Source organism: Leptonychotes weddellii, chromosome 15, assembly GCF_054177405.1.
Source record: "Leptonychotes weddellii isolate Sample4059 chromosome 15, ASM5417740v2, whole genome shotgun sequence".
Taxonomy (NCBI): Eukaryota; Metazoa; Chordata; class Mammalia; order Carnivora; family Phocidae; genus Leptonychotes; species Leptonychotes weddellii.
In genome coordinates, this window is record NC_138383.1 from 23293523 (window position 1) to 23314799 (window position 21277).

Consider the following 21277-nt stretch of genomic DNA (forward strand, 5'->3'; position numbering starts at 1 on the left):
ACACACACACACACACACACACACACACACCTCCTTCAAGCCTCTAGTTTAAGAGATACCATGGTTCAGGGGTCACCATGTCTTACCTAATACTTTATCAATAAGCAGCTCAACATTTAACCCTTTTTTTCTATTCATATAACCCTGAAATCTTCCTGAAACTTATTCTGATCATCTTGAATTTTAATATGCAAACTATTCCAGTATACTTGGAAATGTTTACTACACCCTTTCACCCCACCACCCTTTTTTTTTTTTTTTAAAGATTTTATTTATTTATTTGACAGAGAGAGAAAGCACAAGTAGGCACAGAGGCAGGCAGAGGGAGAAGGAGAAGCAGGCTCCCTGCTGAGCAAGGAGCCCGATGCGGGGCTTGATCCCAGGACCCTGGGACCATGACCTGAGCCAAAGGCAGACGCTTAACCAACTGAGCCACCCAGGTGCCCTTTTTTTTTTTTTAAGATTTTATTTATTTATTTATCAGAGAGAGAGAGAGAGTGTGAGAGTGTGTGTGTGTGTATGCACAAGTGGGGGAGCAGCAGAGGGAGGAGGAGAAGCAGACTCCCCGCTGAGCAGGAAGCCGGATGCAGGGCTCTATCCCAGGACCCTGGGATGATGACCTGAGCCACCCAGGCGCCTGTGACAACTGTTTCTCTTAAACACAAAGCAACCAGAAGCTTTAAATATTCTTGGTCTGGAAATTCATCAAAGTCTTTTTGAAAAGACTAAAATATGGCTGTGGGCTCTCTGTTAATTCTCTCAAAAAGCCACAGATTAGCAAGGCATGATGCACTTTACAGAAACCAGACTGCCTCTCAAGGTTTGTTTATATGATCTTTGATTCTGGGTTATCATCATCTTTAACCCTTCTCAACTACTCAATCTATCAAAAGCTGGGGGGAAAACTGGGTGGCTCTCTCTATATATAAAAATGGAAAGATTGTGAACACACTTTTTTTTCACGAAAAACAGAAAGCAAGCAGCAGGAAAATACTTAGAGCATATAGCATTTATCTTACAAAGATATTATGAGTGTGTATTATCTATGTGCATATGAAAAAGAAAAAGGTCTGAAGGATAGATAAACCAACTACTCACAATGCCTGGGGGAAAGTAGTGGAATTTAGGGTTGGTGAAACTATTTTTGGTCTAGATTCTTTAATACTATTTAAAATTGGGAAACTGCACTAACATTTAAAACATTATTTTTTTTTTTTAAAGATTTTATTTATTTGCCAGAGAGAGAGAGAAAGAGAGAGCACAAGCAGAGGGAGCGGCAGAGGGAGAAGCAGGCTCCCTGCGGAGCAGGGAGCCCGATGCGGGACTCAATCCCAGGACCCTGGGATCATGACCTGAGCCAAAGGCAGACGCTTAACGACTGAGCTACCCAGGCGTCCCAACATTTAAAACATTGTTAATCCTGTTTTATAAAATATTTGGACTCTGAGAGCACTGTAATATCATTTCTAGTATCTGGCATAGTGGGCACTTAATAAATATTTTTGAATGCAAAAAGCAAGGTAATTTGTTTTCAACAGGTATTTATTAAAGTTATTTTTCCTATTCTAAAAGCTTGTTTAAATATTAAATATCAGTAAGAACATAATAAATACTTATGTCCCAGTTACTTCCAAAGAAGCCACCTTTGAAATACAAGCTTTAAAAACCATTATTTTCCAATAGTATTATTTAGATTTTTACCAATTTCCATTCTCGACGTACATTAGCATCTTGGTCAACACACAACCCAGTAAATATGTCAAAAAGAAAAAAAATCTCACTTTAAACACCCACTAAGAAAGAACTAATTCCATTCCCCCTTCTCTAAGAAACAGTTTAAAGGGGGAGAAAGTATGTATCTTACAATTTTGTCAATTATACCTCAACAAAGATGAAGGAATGAATGAATAAATAAATAGGGAGACAATACTAAAGGATTAAAAGAAGTACATTTTCGGGCGCCTGGGTGGCTCAGTCGTTAAGCGTCTGCCTTCGGCTCAGGTCATGATCCCAGGGTCCTGGGATCGGGTCCCGCATTGGGCTCCCTGCTCGGCGGGAAGCCTGCTTCTCCCTCTCCCACTCCACCTGCTTGTGTTCCTGCTCTCGCTATCTCTCTCTCTCTGTCAAATAAATAAATAAAATCTTTAAAAAAAAAAAAGAAGTACATTTTCAACTGTTTTTCTCTTCAAACCCCAACCATCAGCTGTGGATGGTTCCTGAACTTATCAAACGAGGATATATGTGAGGAAAAAAGTTTACAAATAAAAATTGAAGTTATAGGGGCACCTGGGTGGCTCAGACGGTTAAGCGTCTGCCTTTGGCTCAGGTCATGATCCCGGAGTCCTGGGATCGAGTCCCGCATCGGGCTCCTTGCTCAGCAGGAGGCCTGCTTCTCCCTCTGCCTATCACTTCCCCCTGCTTGTGCTCTCTCTCTCTCTCTCTCACAAATAAATAAATAAAACCTTTAAAAAAAAAACTGAAGTCACAGAAGACAATCCTTATCCTTTTTCACAAGCGAAATCATGAAATATTACAACATACAATCCATTTTTCTTAAAATTCTAGTTTTATTTTATCCTATTCTAAACACTAATACAAAAATCCAAAAGGAGGTAATAGATAATATAAATGAATGGAAAACCAAACGTAAGCATCAAAGAAAGAGCCTAGAAGCCATCACATTTCAAGCAATAAGCACATTTAGTGCCTAGATCTTGGTTCCTAAATACAAGAACCAGGGCTCCTGGGAACAGCAGTGGACTGTAGGGCTGGGACACAGAAAATACTCAGAGCCGGGTGCCTAGGTGGCTCAGATGGTTGGGCGTCTGCCTTCAGCTCAGGTCATGATCCCAGGGTCCTGGGGTCGAGTCCCGCATCGGGCTCCCTGCTCCCTGGGGGCCTGCTTCTCCCTCTGCCTCTCTCTCTCTCTCTCTGTCTCTCAAGAAAAAATAAACAAAATCTTTAAAAAAAAAAAGAAAAAGAAAGAAAATACTCAGAGCCTGCAGCATCTTATGGTGGTGCCAGGGAGGAAGTACTCAAAAGAGTATGGGGCATGTTGAAAAGATACAGAAGTCTACCTGAAAAAGCTCATGATTCCAAAGCTGGAATTTGAGATGGAAAATTTGAGCAATAAAATAAAATGGCAGCATTGGATAACCTACAGAATAAAATAAATGTCCATCACTTCAAACAAAGAAGGAAGGAAGGAAGGAAGGAAGGAAGGAAGGAAGGAAGGAAGGAAGGAAGGAAGGAAGGAAAGGCTCACCCTTACAGAAGAATTCCAGTTAACGTAGAATGGATGAAGAAAATAGAAAATAACCATTGGAACACCACAGTAGTAACGTAACATCCAGTGACGAATATTAAAATAAGCGGATAAAAGTTTGAAGAGAAACACGATATTTGCACAATGTCAAAGTATATCCACCAAGATAACTTACTTTTTTTTAAAGATTTATTTATATTAGAGAGAGAGTGTGCGCACATGCATGCACAACAGCAGGGGGATGGGGGGGACAGAGGGAGAGGAAGAGAGAGAATCAGAGACTCTCAAGTAGACTCCCTGCTAAGCGCAGAGCCCGATGTGAGGCTCAAACTCACAACCCTGTGATCACAACCTGAGCCAAAACCAAGAGTCAGAGGCTTAACCAACTGCGTCATCCAGGCGCCCCACCCCCAAGATCCTTATTAATTATAAGGGGAAAAACAGTAACTACAGTGGAGAAATCCAGCACACACCAGCTAAACCAAGCCGTCAAGGTCAAGGTTAATAATCACCACTAAGGCATATTGCTTCTGCAGTATTCTTGCCAAAAAAATATATAATCTCAATCTAATCATGAGAAATCATTAGAGAAGCTCAATCTGTGGGACATTTTACAATATAATTAACCAATGCTCCTCATGCCCCAAGGTCAAGACTGAGGAACTGTCACATGTTGGAAGAGACTGAAGACATAACTCAGTGCAATGTGGAGTCCTGGACTGGATCCTGGAACAGAAGACAGTAGTAGAAAAACTTGCAAAATCCAAATATAAGTCTATAGTTTAGCTAATAATATTGTACCAATGTCAACTGTCTTAGTTTTAATAATTCTATATACTATGGTTACTTAACACTTGTTGATGATGCGTGATGGATAGGCACTCTGCACTGTTTTTGCAATTTTTCTTAAATTCTAAAATATTTCAAAATTAAAAGTTAAAAAAAATTGAGAGCTTTAACTGTTTAGAAATGTTTAATTACACACACACTTTATAATAGGAATCTTTAATACAAAAGATACAGGAATAAGGTTCAACTGCTATAGAAATCCAAGTTTGGAAAAATGAAAGAAATAGGAACTAAATTGTTAGCCACAAATGGAGGAGGATGGAAAATTCTTCTAAACAAGAATACTGGCTCTGTTTAGCCTTTCCTGTTCTGTATGCTAAGCACATCCTCTGAAGAATGTAGCACACATTGATCACTGGCTTTACATACCAAACCCTGCTAACAAGAGCTTCTCACAGCAGTTCTACTCAAGTATTTCAAGTCATATGGTTTTAACAGAACTCTTAAAATTTTGACAAGTAGGTACCCATCCAATTGCTTTTTATTTCAAATTGGTTTTTTGTTTTTTTTTAAAGATTTTATTTATTTATTTGAGACAGAGAGAATGAGAGAGAGAGAGAGCACATGAGAGGGGGGAGGGTCAGAGGGAGAAGCAGGCTCTCTGCCGAGCAGGGAGCCCGATGCGGGACTCAATCCAGGGACTCCAGGATCATGACCTGAGCCGAAGGCAGTCGCTTAACCAACTGAGCCACCCAGGCGCCCCTTTTTTCAAATTGTTTTTCTCAGTTCTAAAAGTCCCATTCTACTAAGTCACCAACCCAGGAAACCCTTCAACAACAAAAAAATATTTTGAGGGAGTATATATCCAATATGCAGCCACTCACACATACATCTTAAGGCATGTGCTGATGGATAAACATATACAGGTGTATATACATACATATGTGTATATGTGAAACTAGATGGAATCTGTGAAATCACTGGCTAATTGATACCAATCAAGGTCTGGAAAACCGCATGAAAATTCTATGTACAGGATTCTTTAAATGATACCTAAACACTTCATTCTCTCATTTTCCATATTTGGGTATAAGGAAGGGATATCTGAACTCTGAAAGTGTAAAGCAATAAAGAATTTGAACAACATCGCTGAGTGAGAGGACAAATGGCTTTTGGCAGGCAATTTGGCAGTATCTATCAAAATCTTAAATACATGCTTTGATCCAGCAACCCCACTTATGGGAATCATAAATATAAGTATAAAATTATGTATAATTTACTACAGCATTGTTTATAATAGCAAAGGACTAGGAAAAACTGAGGTGTCCCATCAACAAAGTAGATTTTAATCACACCTGGGATATGTGATCCCTCCCTCCCTGCCCTTCCTCTACGATTCTGATATATCAATGATCTTCCTTCACTCCCGTTTTCAATTTCTCTTTCTACTGTACTCTTCTAAGCACACAACAACCCAGTGTCTCCCATCCTAAGAGTACCTTTCCCACCACTCTGCTGACTTGTTACCCTTTTCCCTCCTCCCATTACAACCACCTGTCTTGAGTCCTGTTCTTGATCTTCCTTTCATGAGTCACGTTCACTCCTGTTATTGGTCCTGCAACTCAAACTGTGCAAACCCATACCTACAAATTGACAAATTCAACCCTCATCCTTCTTGACTTATCCATACTAGCTGACCCTGCTAACAACTGCTTCCATTCTCAAGTTCTCTTGTCCTTTGAACATCTGGGGCCACGGTCTTTTATTTTACAGTCTCTCTTCTGCCACTTATAGCCAATGTTCTTCTTTCCCTGGACATCTTCTGCTTCTCCATTCTAGGTGGCCCCCCATTCCCACTCTATGTGGATGCTGCCCTCCTCACCTGCTCAGGCTCCCACACCCTATGCCTGGAGTGCCTTTCCTTGGGGAGGCCCTCACCACCCTGATTAAGATCTGACACGCCAAAACCAGACTGCCCCTTTGCATGGATGTCCTTCACACTGCTGGGGCCCTGACTCTCTACACCAGGCTATCCCTAGATGTATATACTCCTAACCTTGCTCAGGTTATATACCTGCCCCATCCCCACCCCACTTCACCCTGTGGACACTTAACCTTGCTTTGCTCTAGCGACCAGCTTTAGGACTGAATTGTGCAAAAAGGAAAGATGAAGGGCAGATAATGCAATACTTCAACATGTAAATAATTACAGCTTTACAGTAAGCCTTAATATCTAGTAGGCAAGTTTCTGTTATTGTTCTTCAAGACTGTCTCAGGTTATTCTTGGCCTTTTCTTCTCCAATTCCTTCTTTCTTTGTGGCTTATTTGTGAATATAATTCAGTTGGATGAACAATCCTACCTTAACGTTTTTTGCTCATTCCCAGCTTTAGCACTTTTATAATACATTTTTGACAGAACAGCTTGGGTGATTCAACACAAGTTGCTTTTTACCTATTTCCTTTTTTTTTTTTAAAGAAAGCGTTTTGTTTTTGTTTTTTTTTAAAGATTTTATTTATTTATTTGACAGAGAGAGACACAGCGAGAGAGGGAACACAAGCAAGGGGAGTGTGAGAGGGAGAAGCAGGCTTCCCGCCGAGCAGGGAGCCTGATGAGGGGCTCGATCCCAGAACCCTGGGATCATGACCTGAGCCGAAAGCAGACGCTTAACGACTGAGCCACCCAGATGCCCCCCCCCCTTTTTAAATATTTTACTTATTTGACAGAGAGAGATATAGTGAGAGAGGGAACACAAGCAGGGGGAGTGGGAGAGGGAGAAGCAGGCTTCCTGCCAAGCAGGGAGCCCGATGTGGGGCTTGATCCCAGGACCTTGGGATCATGACCTGAGCCGAAGGCTGACGCTCAACAACTGAGCCACCCAGGTGTCCCGCTTTTTACCTATTTCACTAGAAGCACCCACAGTAAGAAATCTCTGTTAATGATGCAATATAAACTCCTCTGCTTTCTACTGATCTCTAAACTAGATCTGAGGGCCATTAATGGGGTGTCAGATGAGGCTTCGTGTAAGCTGTGGCATTTTGATTGGCCATCAAAGAAGGTTATTCCTATTAGGGGTAACCTAAGCAGGACATAAATATATATGTGGGGAAACTTTAAAAGAAAGCAATTGGATTCAGCAACGCAGCGTTCAGGAAAGGTGTCAGGGTCGGAGATTCAAATTTGTGACCAATGGAGCGTTGGTGGTATAGTGGTTAGCATAGCTGCCTTCCAAATTTGTGACCAATGTATGGAGGGCATTTACAGACATGGAACTTGACCTAGACAGATTATGTAGAGAGGAGGGATGAGCTTTAAGGTCTGGGGAACTACAACTGAAGAGGTCCAGGAGCCGCAAGGGGATGGGGTGTCCTGGGAGCAAAACGAAGAAAGCATTTCAAGAAGCAGAAAGTATTCAAATGTGTCAAATGCTGCTACAAGGTAGGGTGGGAATGAGAATTTCCCATTATATTTAGAGGGTAACCCTGACAAAAGGCATGTCAGCACAGTAGTTAAGACTAAAAGTCTCAAAGGAGAGGGGTGAAAACAACCATTCCTCAAACATTCCAGTCTGTCCCCACCACAGGGCCTTTACAGATGCTATTTGATCATCTCTAGACCTTTCCATGCACCTGTACATCCTCTTCTCAGGGTACAAATCACCTCCTCCAAGAGGCCTTCCTTTGTCACCCTGAAGTAAGCCTTCCACCCTACTCTTTAGCCCCTTATCTTGCTTTTTTGAAACAGTATATCTCTCTCTCACTCACTCACTCTCTCTCTCTCTCACACACACACACACACATACACAGCAGTATGTCACGATACTTGAAATCTATTACTTCATTTATTTGTTTACTTGTTTGTTGATCTCCCCCACAAGAATATGATACAGGAAGGAATAATATGTACAAACACTTCTTTTTAAAGACAACTTATGGGGCGCCTGGGTGGCTCAGTTGGTTAAGCGACTGCTTTCGGCTCAGGTCATGATCCTGGAGTCCCGGGATCGAGTCCCGCATCGGGCTCCCTGCTCAGCAGGGAGTCTGCTTCTCCCTCTCCCGCTCCCCCCTCTTGTGCTCTCTCTCTCTCTCTCAATCTCTAAAATAAAAAAAAAAAAAAAAGAGAACTCATACATTTTTCTAGATGTATCATTCCTAGAAGATTTTCCAGTACCTGAAGATACAATACTTTATTGGCTACAACTCTTCTCACAGTGAGAAATTTGCAATACAGCAACAAAGAAGGTCCATAACGTTACAATCATTGGCAAATCCCCTTTACTGCCACTCTTCTGCCACGAAGCTTCCTGTAGCTCTGTTTCCTTGTTTATAACCCCATCAAATGGTTTTCTCACAGAAAATTCTCACTTTAACCTTACTTCACAGAAAACTGTCCTAGTAAAATTAATATTTATAATTCTAACCTTCAATTTTTTCATAACAAAGGCAAAGTGTACCCTAAATACAGGTAGGTCATCCCCAAAGTTCTCAGAGAAATCAAAGTTGTAGAAAACTTTAAATCAGAGCCCACTTCCTGTCACACACGGACACCAAGACCAGTGGGTACAAGAGACACGGTCCATAAGTGAACTCCTAAACCCAACTCCTAGCCTTTCACAAAGTTAGAGAAAGACGTCTGATTTATGATTTATAACAAGGGCCTGGGTAATAATAAAGTATGTCCTAATTATTAGACATACTTTACAAATCAGATTTTTGCTGTTTTGTAATGTACCACTCCACTCCACTCCTAGAAATCTGTACTTATTGAGCCTTTATCTCATTTAGTGGCTCCATGTCCAGAGTATAGAGACAGGATTTTATTCTAGAAACTCTCTGGGAAATACTTGCCTTCGTATCTCTAAGGAGGGTACAAAAAAACCCTCTCTGGCTTAAGTCCACATTAATAATCTGTTAATCAGTTTATAACTTTCAGTAAAGTTCTGTCACAGCATGTTGCTGGATTAAACAACAAGAGAATTATAATAATCTTCTCTTTAAGGTTCCTTTTTGGAATATAATTAAAATATAGTTACCATATGGTATACATTTTTGATGTACTAAAAGTATCCCTCCTACTTAATTTTGTTTTGGGAAAGAGACACAGTAAGTAGGCGAATTGAAGGATGGCTGTTTTGGAAGACCTAGTAAACCTACAGGCAGGTTTTTAAAAAAAAAAAAAAAGCCAGTGTGGCAGTAGGAGTAAAAAATTAGAGAGTTTCCTACTGGCACCACTGTGGACTGATACTGAGCAGCCACAGGATTAGCTTCTAATAAACTGAGCAACAGGAAAAGAGAAGGGGAAAAGGTGAGGTCAGTTTTACTGTTAAAAATACTTTTCAGTGGGATTGAAAAGCTATCAAAAATATTTACTGATTGCTTACTGTTTTGAGCACATTTCAAAGGTCAATGAAATGATTATAAATGCGTGTACCTACCAGGGCTGACAGATCATTTATACTATCCCAAAAAGCCTTCCTAATACCTGAAACAAATAATTCACTCAATAAACACGTTCTGAGTGGCCACTATGTGCTAGGCACTTTTCTAAGTGCTAGGGATACAGCATAAATAAACCACATGGACTTTATGTTCTGAATGGAGAGAAAGAGACAAAGTAATTAAGTAAATGACTTAGTATTTTAAAAGTATAAGAGCTATCTTTAAGCACTTAGACCATAATAAGTACTTTGGAAAAAAAGAAAGCAAGAAAAGGAGATAAAGGGATGCCTGGGTGGCTCAGTCAGTTAAGCGGCTGCCTTCGGCTCAGGTCATGATCCCAGGGTCCTGGGATCGAGTCCCGCATCGGGCTCCTTGCTCGGCGGGGAGCCTGCTTCTCCCTCTGCCTGCCTCTCCCCCTGCTTGTGTTCTGTCTCTCTGACAAATAAATAAATAAAATCTTTAAAGAAAAGGAGATAAGATGTAATTTATTTATATTCATTATAGGTGGCCTATTTGTTTTATGATAGATGTTATAATAGAACAAGATTCTTTTATAATCAATATTCTCTTTATAAATTTCAACTTTATAAGAAACAGAATATAATTTTAATTTTTTAAAGTTTGTTTATTTATTTAATTATATTATTTATGTATGTATATATGTATGTAATCTCTAATCCCATCACGGGGCTCAAACTTACGTCCCCAAGATCAAGAGTTGCATGCTCTTCTGACTGAGCCAGCTTGGAGCCCCAACTTTAAATATTTCTTTAACTATTAGTATATCTTCCCTCTTAGAGTATATAATTAACTATACTTATATTTGATGGTATGTTCTTGGTCAAAACCAACACCAGGCCTTTTTAGCTAAACACAATGCACTTTTGGATATTGCTTTATGAAGAGGTTTGAGGAAGAAATCATGTTTTAAAAAAAAAAAAAAAAAGCGAAGCCTTACTAAACTGTGAAGCTTCCAACAGTGAACCAAGGATTTCTGGTACCAATGATTTTCAATTCTAAAGAACATTACATTCACTAAAAAATTTATATGATCAAATACATATCAAAACAGCCTAAATCAAATAGAAATTTTGGTAATTAGTGTCATTAGTATACTAATCAAGATATAACAATGCTTGACTTTGTTTTCCTATATAACTTGAAAAAGAATAGTAAAAATCTCTTTGGGAAGAGCTCATTTCCAATTTAAAAGAAAGGCAAAAAACAAATAAAAGGCATTGGTTTTACAAGATTAAATGTATACAAACTCATTTTATTATGTTTTAGCTATCTAGTACTTCAATTTGAATACGAAAGCTTATATACAATGTAAATTGAAGATTTCAGCAGAATGAAGCTTACCTTCAGGCTGGTATGAGAACGTGGTTGACTTAATTCCTGAAATTTCCATTGCTCTGATCCAGGGGTCTCTCCGCCTTTCTGAGTGTCAGGTGTAAGCAATCCATCTCCAGCAGGTAATGGGAAAATCCCTAGTGATATAGGACGTTCTTTTCTATTGAAGAAGGGAGAAAAAATTAAGCATTCATTCATTCCTTTTTAATTTCTATTCATCATGACCATAAGTAATAAGCCCGGGCTGTCTCTGTTTTAGAAAAATCACCCTTAAAAAATACCATCTGCCTATCTAAACAGTAGACTTACCAAAGAAAAAGGACAGTCTCAGAAGTTCAAATTAGCCCCAAGAAATTAACTAAGAAAAGTAGTAAACTAGTAGTTTAGGAAATCTTATAAGTGACTGATGAGTTCCTCACCCGGGGAGCAGTCTCTGGTCTGGTTTCACAGCGACAGAAGCTAGTAAATTTTCACTCAAGCTTACATTAGCCCTAGGGAAACTGGCAACCTCCTCCTTTGGAAGTGAATCCCACCCTTGCTTCTATACTTCCCAAATTCTCAAACCAATACCTAGATATTTGCCCAAGCCTCTTCGGGGTACGTCTTTTCTGCCTAATGGAAAATCTATGTATAATCTAAATCAAGACTACTGATTAAGTGGTAAAAAGGACTCCAAGAGTTTTAATCCTTAATAGCAGGAAAGCTGTCTTTTTCTACAGAACCAATATATGTGTTCCTTTCAATCATATAGTACATGTGAGAAAACCACTGTCAGTTTTTCCAACCAAGGAGGCCGAAAAATTCTATAAAAGACTGTAGAGTTTCCAATGTTTTGTGGGAAATTTCAATGAACAGGAGTTACAATTTTAATAATAATAGAATTTCAATAAGAAACATATCCTTTGGTGATGCATAGATTACAAATAAAAAAGGGCTTTCTGGAGGGTGGAAACCAGCCTAGGAAGAGGCTGTCCTGGGTCATTAACCCAAAAAAGTAGAAACTGGCAAGAAAAGAGACACTAAAGGTTTGGGGCCTCCTGGAACTCATACCTCTACTGGCAAGAATGTAAATTAGAATAGAACCACTGAGGTTATAAATAAAAGTGGGAAAATATTCAGTTTTGCTAAATAAGTCCTTTATTCTGTAAGCTCATTTTTAAAACAAAAAACTTAAGCCACTTGAAATCGGCCCTCACTTAACACAAAGGATATGCTCTTCCACTCCTAACTACAATCAGAAAGGATTAGTAAAACTGTCAGAACTCCTTCTTAAAGATTGGCTGAAGGAAAAGGATTGAGAGATTGCATTTGGTTAAAGGTGTGTATGCACAAGGAAATAAAACAGGACTTTTCTCTATTAGTTAAGTATTCATCATTTCTTTACACTTGGGTACTTTACCTATTTGATTTGGGAAAATTCAAATGCAGGTAGGTAGCACAATAAAAGGCTAGATTTTAATGACAAATTTAAATTTGTTTCTATGAGCTTCCAGAACAACCAAATGACAAAGACTAAAGTAACTACTCAGCTATTCTATTTAGACCACTTATTCCCTAATGCTGGCTCAGCAATAAAGTTTTCCTAAGTCCATAGTGAAAAGAGACATTATTTATTATATCCTTATTGGGTAATATAGGCCATATCGTACACATACACATTTCCATGTATCACAGAACCTGTTCTTTCCTGAGAATGATGGACCTTTTTCTACATCTTTTCTCCTTTGATTTTAAATCCCTTTCTTTCATCAAATGATGGTGACAATGATTAGAAAGCAAATTTTGTTTTAACGTCCATGCTTGACAAAATAAAAAGTTGCTGCCTGATGTTTATCCCTCAACTTGGGGGGTGGGGTATTTTGGGAACCAATAATCTAATTGTCTAAGAGGTACTAAATGGCTTACTTATTTTTTTAACATATCTGAATAACTTAAGCAAAAAGGTGTGAATTTAATAGGATAGTTTAATGGAAAGCTCTCTAACCCAAAAAGCAAAGACAAGCAGGAAGATAATACAGATTTCATGCAAATCCATCACACTGCTAAAAGAAATCAACACAGGCCAGTCATTATAATTATCTTCCTATATGAGTGATAGAGAACACATTCATTTTCACACATATCAAATACAGAAAAAGTATAAAACTACTGGAGGAAAGAGTCTGCTGTGGTGCCAAATTTTGCTTTTCCACTCCTGTTAACTAAGCCTACAATCCAAAATACCAGTAGAATTCACACCTCTTTGTAATGCTTTTATTAATCATTTAAAATCTGCTCTATAGGGAGGGCATTTTTCTTCAGAGACTATCAAGAAGGTCCTGATGCTTTGGGTCACACTGTTTCAACTCTGGAAAACAATATTACTACATACATATCTTCTCTCCTTATTTACTGATAAATTTCATGAGAGTTGAGGGGAGAGAGCACATGTAATTATGCAAGTCAGTCAGAATCCTACTTTTAAAAGAAACACTGAAAAGTTGAACATTTTAAGTCCTAAACTATGTTGGTACGCATGTTTAGTACTCTACATATTAAGTGCTTCGGTGAAACTTACAGAAGAAACCAAAGAATGGGATACATTTGGAAAAACATGAAGTAACAGGTTTAAATCCCAGGGGTTTCAATATGTTTCAATATGCGGCCACTGTTTAGAAACAAAAAGCCGGGGCGCCTGGGTGGCTCAGTCGTTAAGCGTCTGCCTTCGGCTCAGGTCATGATCCCAGGGTCCTGGAATCGAGCCCCACATCGGGCTCCCTGCTCGGCGGGAAGCCTGCTTCTCCCTCTCCCACTCCCCCTGCTTGTGTTCCCTCTCTCGCTGTGTCTCTCTGTCAAATAAATAAATAAAATCTTAAAAAAAAAAAAAAAAAGAAACAAAAAGCCATCTTCAACTATCAGAATCCTTGTTATATTCTTTTAAAAACTGCCTTAGTTCCATATATTCATTTTTTAGTTGGTTATTTAAATGTAACCTGTGTATAAATAAATTCCCAATTATGTTTTGAAACAGCTTCTTGGCTCTATAGACATTTAAAACAAATAACCATTAATAAAATTTTAAAAAGATTGTTCAACATTCACCATGTGGCAAGCACAAAGGATGGTTTGTTTACACTCTCATGGAAATAGGGATTCTTTCCCCAGTTTTCAGATTAGGAAAATTGATGCTCAGAGACATTAAGCATTAGTAATCCACAGAGATGGGGCTCAAAGTCAGACCTGTTGCACTCCGAGGCCCATGTACTTTCCTTGGAACCCCTACCTATTTCTTGACAATTTAACCTTAATATTGAAGACTTTGAGATCTTTATTCCATTAGATCAGCAATTTTTGTGTCAAGGAACTTTTCAAATTTAATCATAAGGTATTTTATCAGTAAAATAGCTAGAGTTCTGGAAAACAGTTCTGCTAAAAATGGGGTGCATATATAAGTGACCGCAAATTATTTACTTGTTTGGCTTACTAAATATCTTGCAACTGATTAAACAAAAAATAATAATCTCACACTTGATTTTTAAAACTATCCAGAGGGGTGGAGAACCTCAGGGGAGGCAACCCAGTTGCAGAGATTTTAAGCAACTTTCCAGAGGTCCTACAGCTGCCATGTGGCAGAGCATTTATAACCAGGCAGCCCAGCTCCAAAGCCTCTTACCCACTGCGCGGCCCTGCGTGGCCCAGCACAGCGCTGCCATCTCCAACAGAGCCGAAACCTAAGACAGCCCTTTAAAATTCGTCTTATTTTAATCTTACATATGCTTTAGTTAAGGTCTTTTTAATTTCCTAAAAGCCTAAATATACATAAAAACAAATCTTTTGTGTACTAAATATACAAAAGTAGTAAGATTTCTTCCAATTTTTATAAAATCAGGAAAGAAAATAAATGACCCAAGTATCTAATTTTTAGATCATAAATGAAATTTAACTTCTGGGGGCCTTAAACTAATGTTAAACACAAACCGACCGATGAATAGAACACCTTGAGGGAATATACTAATTTAATTCATCTTAATTTATCTAAATCCACAAGTTGAGTATTTTAAGTAAATATTTAAATAATAAAAGCTCGACACCATGAACCTTCCTTTAAAACCTCGCACAACGCAGAAATCTGAACAAATCAGATGTCTTTAGTTTGAGGAGTTAGAAAACAGAAGACACCCAACCCTTAAATAAATACCTAAGATGTCGAAAACAGTTCTTACAGGGTGTGAGTAGAGTGAGCAGCAGCAAAGCCCTGGAGATTAATGACTGCCCCCACAAGCAGGCACGGATATTTGTCACCCAAGTCTACAAAGAAAGGGCAACATCTGACAAAACAATAGTGAATAGGCTTTGCAAAGCTTTCACAACTTTGATGTGTAAATGATGAGGGGGAAAATGCATTCCTTGCCCTAAAAGGTTTAAATCCTTTCACTTTAAAATATATTTTTTTTAGAAAGAAAATATTTAAATTGTCAGTTCCCGCAAGTTATCAAAAATTGCAAAAATGATGCCTAAATGTCCATCAGTCAAAGGATAACTGAACAAAATAAACACCTATAGCCTGTGTCTACCCGACTATACGTCTCAGCATAAAAGATACTGGCCCCAAAATGCTCAGATGCTAAACACAGAGGTTTATAAACTTGGACCCAGTGTTTTACTCTTGCTCTCCCTTTATTCTCTGAACACTCTGCCTAACACAAGACCACACTGACCTTGTACTTGTGCATAAGTACAATATGAAAATCCTTAAGTCCGTAGTTTCCAAAGACAAAGCCGTATCCCTAGGTGGTAGCCTGTAAATTACTATAAATAAGAAGAGAAAATCCTAGCTTCAGGCCATTTTCCATTGTTTCAATCTGCAACAGAAATGGTTACAAAGCAGACCTGTGAAGCTAAAAATCTGAGAAAAACCAACTAAACAGGGGCTTCTAAGAGAGACTAGAGTACCTGAGTATCCTTGGTAGGTTCTGCGTCAGAGCTGGCACACCGGTAGAAATAGAAAAGTGCACAAGCAGCAAAACAGAGAGAGATACTAAGATAGCAGAATTAATGACCACCGCCCCGCCAACAAAGCCAAACACAAACAGCAGCATGCATCCAGGACTCATGGCGCTGTGCTGGCATGGTGAAATACCGGAACCAGGAGGCCTACACAGGGGCCAAAGGGGAATCTTTGTAGTGAGGATCTGTCATTCAGCGGCTGCCACAAAAACAATGCCATCAGCAGCAGCTTTCCACTCCATCCTGCAGCAGCTCCGAAGCGATGACGTCATCCTGCTCTCCCCACCTCATAACCATAGAGCCGCTGCTCCTCGCGTTTATGCAGCGATCCAGAGCGACAGCCAGCCTATTAACTACTTTCCTCTCCACTAAGAGTCCTGGCTTAGCTCATTGGCTACAATGCTGGGGGATCTGCATAATTTATTCACACTCCTACATCAAACAGAAGTCTAACCCTTTCAAACATGCCTCTTGGTAACGAAAAGGACTTTAAACCAATTATACAGGAGACATGAAAAATTTTCAGCACCCCCACAAATCAGAAAAATTTAAACCTAGTATAATCTCCATTAAGTATTATAAAGCAATCAAAATACCTCGATACGTTGCTTAGATGGCATGGCTCACGATTTACCTTTTTAATAGTGAGGGCTGTTTCTATTTTTCTATGCTATTCTCTCCTATAGCATTCCAACCACCCTTTTTGAGAGAGAGCTTTGTGAATCAGCCTAACTATTGTTCCAGGATTAAAGAACAGGGAGAAACAGAAACAGATTATTTCGATTTTTCTCAAGGCAAAATGTTTAATAAAGCTTACCTAATTCTACTATGAGCTGTGGACTCTAGTTGATCACTCCCTGAGAGCTGATGAAGTTTTGTTCTTTCTAAGTGTTCCATATAATTATGGATCATCTATTTTGAAGAAAGAAAAAAATATGCAAATTTTAAGGCCAATACCTGAAATAAAAACATAGTGTTTTAACAAGGGAAACATTTTTGTAGAAATTTCATATTTATCAGACTACCCACAGTTCCATGGAAAAGAATATTAAGGATGAAAAAATTTTAGGTGGCAAAGGAATATATGCAAATGCTTACATTTAAAGATGCTGGTGTCCAAAGAAGTAGCCAACATGTTGCTTAGCATAGCAAAAACTTTTTTTAACAATATGTGACACTATTAAAAGATAAAATTCTGACATAAATAACACAAGTTAGAATATAAGCATTGGGGAGGAGGTGATAAAAGACCACTGATAAAAATAATAGAGGGCATTTGAGAAATCCGTTCACTAAAATGGGAAACAAAAAAGAAATTAACATGAAACTTGAGAAGAAGCCATACCCTGATGTGGTGATCTTTTCCATTTTACAAAGGATTCAGAGTAAATATCACTTTCAATTTAATTAAGTAATTTAATTTAATACCAAGATGTTTATTTCTTGTGCCTATAGATTTCGTTAAAAGAATGCTAAAATATGGGGTGCCTGGGTGGCTCAGTCGTTAAGCGTCTGCCTTCGGCTCAGGTCATGATCCCGGGGTCCTGGGATCGAGCCCCGCATCGAGCCCCGCGTCGGGCTCCCTGCTCGGCGGGAAGCCTGCTTCTCCCTCTCCCACTCCCCCTGCCTGTGTTCCCTCTCTCACTGTGTCTCTCTCTGTCAAATAAATAAAATCTTCGAAAAAAAATTTTTTTTGAATTCTAAACCTTCAAAAGACTGATTCCTTCTTCAAATGATATATCCCAGATATAATTCCAAAATGGTCTATGTAACGAAATTCGTTCCAACCCAATTAAACTAGCACTTTATAGTACAGAATAATAACAAAATAATAGCTAACATTTATTAAACATAAGTCAGCCAGTGCATTTATAGCCAGTTTCATTTAATCCTCACAACAATATTAGAATTTTATAAACTCCAGTTTAAGATTAAATTAACTTGCCCAATTTGACCAGCTAGTTAATGATCAACTGTGTTCTAACTGTTGGCTTTAGGGCCAGAACTTCGGTCCCTCTGACTCAGTCATCAAAAAGTTAAGCATTCTAGGACCAGTGTTGTATTTGCCCTTTTAGTCAATTCTCTAGGCAGGCGATAAGCTTATTGTTCTTTCTTCCTCACACCCACAAGAAAACCCCACACCCTAAAGCATTTCCTGACGTCTGAAATAAAATATGCACTACATTCTGTAAATGCATCAAAAAAAGTAGAAAAAATAAATTGTACGTAAAATTTTTAATTAGGGGTACCTGGGTGGTTCAGATGGTTAAGCGTCTACCTTCGGCTCAGGTCATGATCCCAGGGTCCTGGGATCGAGCCGCGCATCGGGCTCCTGGCTGGGGGGGGGGAGCCTGCTTCTCCCTCTCCCCCTGCCTCTCCCCCTGCTCATGCTCTCTCCCTCCCTGTGTCTCAAATGAATAAATAAAATCTTGGGGAAAAAATTTTTAATTTTAATTACAGGGCTTCACAATACAGCTCTGCTTTATTTTTTTTTTTAAGATTTTATTTATTTATTTGACAGAGAGACAGCGAGAGCAGGAACACAAGCAGGGGGAGTAGGAAAGGGAAAAGCAGGCTTCCCGCCAAGCAGGGAGTCTGATGCGGGACTCGATGCAGGGCTCAATCCCAGGACCCTGGGATCATGACCCGAGCCAAAGGCAGACGCTTAACAACTGAGCTACCCAGGAGCCCCTATAGCTCTGCTTTAAAAAAAAAAAAAAGTGAATGGGAGGGCAGGATCAGTGGTGCCAGACAAGAGAGAAAGGTGAGACAGTAAAAGAGGGCACGCTTTAGATAATCTACTATTGGGTCCACCAGCCCCATCCCTCCTGATCTCAAAACTACAACTCTCCACTTTCTCAGGTATGTACATTAATTCACATTTATTCAGGAGTCGATTCAGCAACAAACAGTTGGCAGATCCAGAATCCCCTCCGCATAGAGAAATCACAGCAGAGGTTGACTGTCAGCTTGGATAAAACTGGGAAGTAAGGCAATAAGTGAAGTTTTGGAGAAAAGTGGCCCTTTAATCGTGTTTGCCATAAATCTTTCCGTGCACAGCCCAAGAATCATATATCTATACCTGCAAGGCCACAGTTCTTAAGGTTGTTGCAATGCCAGAAAGCAAAGAGGCACAGAGAAATTTCTAGTGCTTTTAACACTCATTATGGCCCATAACCTAAAAGGGTTACTGAAAATTCATGCAACAGGGGCTCCTGGGTGGCTCAGTCGTTAAGCCTCTGTCTTTGGCTCAGGTCATGATCCCAGGGTACTGGGATGGAGCCCCACATCCGGCTCCCTGCTCAGCAAGGAGCCTGCTTCTCCCTCTCCCTCGACCTGCTACTCCCCCTACTTGTGCTCTCTCTCTCTCTCTGTCAAATAAATAAAATCTTAAATAAAAAAAAAAGAAAAGAAAAATCAGGCAACAAAATATGACAGACCTAGGTTCAAATCCAGTCACATACTAGCATGGAATTTGGAACAAATCACTTCATATTCCCTTTCTAAACTTCAATCTCTAAAATGGGGATGGATGATGGAGTTTGGTCAGAGGATGAAATAAGAATGCATTTAAACACTCCCTGATATAAGATGAGGGTTCAAGTTTTTGGTGATTAAGAGTATGTATACATGTGGCCCAAGTGCCTCACAATTGCTTAATGTTTGTATTTCCTCCACTGCCTTCTTTAAGGCCTATCTTCTTTTAAGCAAATTCAGTATTGGTACAAAATTTTGGATTTGATTTGAGAGAGAACAGTTATTCATATTACAAAAAGAGCCAGAGCAGATTTCTCTTAAGCAGCAAACAATGTGGTTGATAGAAGTGCCATTTAAATAACTTTTTTGGGGGCGCCTGGGTGGCTCAGTTGTTAAGCGTCTGCCTTCGGCTCAGGTCATGGTCCCAGGGTCCTGGGATCGAGCCCCACATCGGGCTCAGTGGGAAGCCTGCTTCTCCCTCTCCCACTCTGCCTGCTTGTGTTCCCTCTCTCGCTGTGTCTCTCTCTGTCAAATAAATAAAATCTTCAATAAATAATAACTTTTTTGTGTGCATGTAAAAAAGGTTATCTTCATTGCAGGGAATAGTGAAAAGATAAGATTAATTCCCTCAAACTTCCTTTCCCTGAAGGTTTCCAGAATTTACCTTTAGTTCACCTAGCTCTTTAGCAATGGACAGCTATTTATAATTGCTAATTGAATGGCATTTCTAGTACAGATGTATAAGCACAGGAAAACGTGGTCTAGAGCAGACAGACCCATATTTCAAAGCAGTTATATGTGTGTTACATAAACCTTCCTTGAGGCAGAGCAAAACAAAAGGAGCCTATCAATTTATGGTCATTTTTACATACTTCAATTTAACAATTCTCAATTTTTACCAAGGTTAGAACGTCAATGAAAAAACAAAATGATTACTCATTATTCATCACTATCAGTTACTTATGGCACACAAACACATTCCTCCAACCAGATTTATATTTCTAGCACTGCGAAGCACTACCAGTTGTTCAGGCTGGATATGGTGTAAAACAAACCAACAACAGGCCTTTAACAATCAATTGGGGTTTTTCTGGTGGGTTTTTGTTGTTGTTGTTGTTGTTTTTAAGTAGGCTCCATGTCCAGCGTGGAGCCCAACACAGGGCTCAACTAACGACCCTGAGATCAAGACCTGAGCTGTTATCAAGAGTTGGTCATTTAACTGACTGAGCCACCCAGGTGCCCCATCAATCATTTTTCAACAGTCTTAATATATACCAATTGCCATCTGATTAAAATGTGGGTATTGTTCTCTTTTTTTTTTTTTTTAAGATTTTATGTATTTATTTGACAGAGAGAGACACAGTGAGAGAGGGAACACAAGCAGGGGGAGTGGGAGAGGGAGAAGCAGGCTTCCCGCCGAGCAGGGAGCCCGATGCAGGGCTCAATCCCAGGACCCCAGGAGCCGAAGGTAGACGCTTAATGACAGCCACCCAGGTGCCCCGTGGGTATTTTTCTCATACTGACAAGGCTGCTGTTTAAGCTATTCCTGTCTTCCCAGGGCTCCATGCTTCCAAACCTCTGTATCCAATCTTTTCCCTCCACCACTGAATATCAATTCTTCACAGGTGGCTACAAAAGCTAAGATAGTAATAATGAAACCTCCTATGTCAGAAATTCCAACCCCTCCTCAAGAAAGTATTAATCATTATTCCAAAGCAAATCCTTAAAAGCAACAATATAGGTTTCTACCACAGGCAGGATAAGAGATCACAAACTAATGAAAGAAAAATGGAAGCTGAAGACTGGAACCATCTGTATCCTGGGAGATTTGGATGAGAAAGGGAAAAAAAGAGGAACTATTTTTTTCATGTAACAAACAGTGCTTGAGTCTATGAAAATTCTCCTTATTGAGGTTTGTAACCCCCAGACTGACCATGAAACACAAAAACAATTTTCACATTCAGGAGCCTG

At 39.4% G+C, this 21277-nt stretch overlaps 1 protein-coding gene across 4 annotated transcripts in view; it reads right to left on the reverse strand.

Annotated features, from left to right (window-relative positions):
- Positions 1-21277, reverse strand: part of SPAG9 (sperm associated antigen 9) — a 137778-nt gene that overhangs the window by 60140 nt on the left and 56361 nt on the right. For 2 of the 4 annotated variants that reach the window (XM_081805223.1, XM_081805221.1), the window contains exons 4-5: positions 16647-16741; positions 10853-11003 (exon numbers count right to left, since the gene is read on the reverse strand). In XM_081805223.1, coding sequence (XP_081661349.1) covers positions 10853-11003; positions 16647-16741 — 246 coding nt within the window. Of the gene's footprint in view, positions 1-10852; positions 11004-15775; positions 16561-16646; positions 16742-21277 lie in introns of those variants that run through there. The other 2 variants (XM_081805225.1, XM_081805224.1) reach the window with 2 other exon arrangements.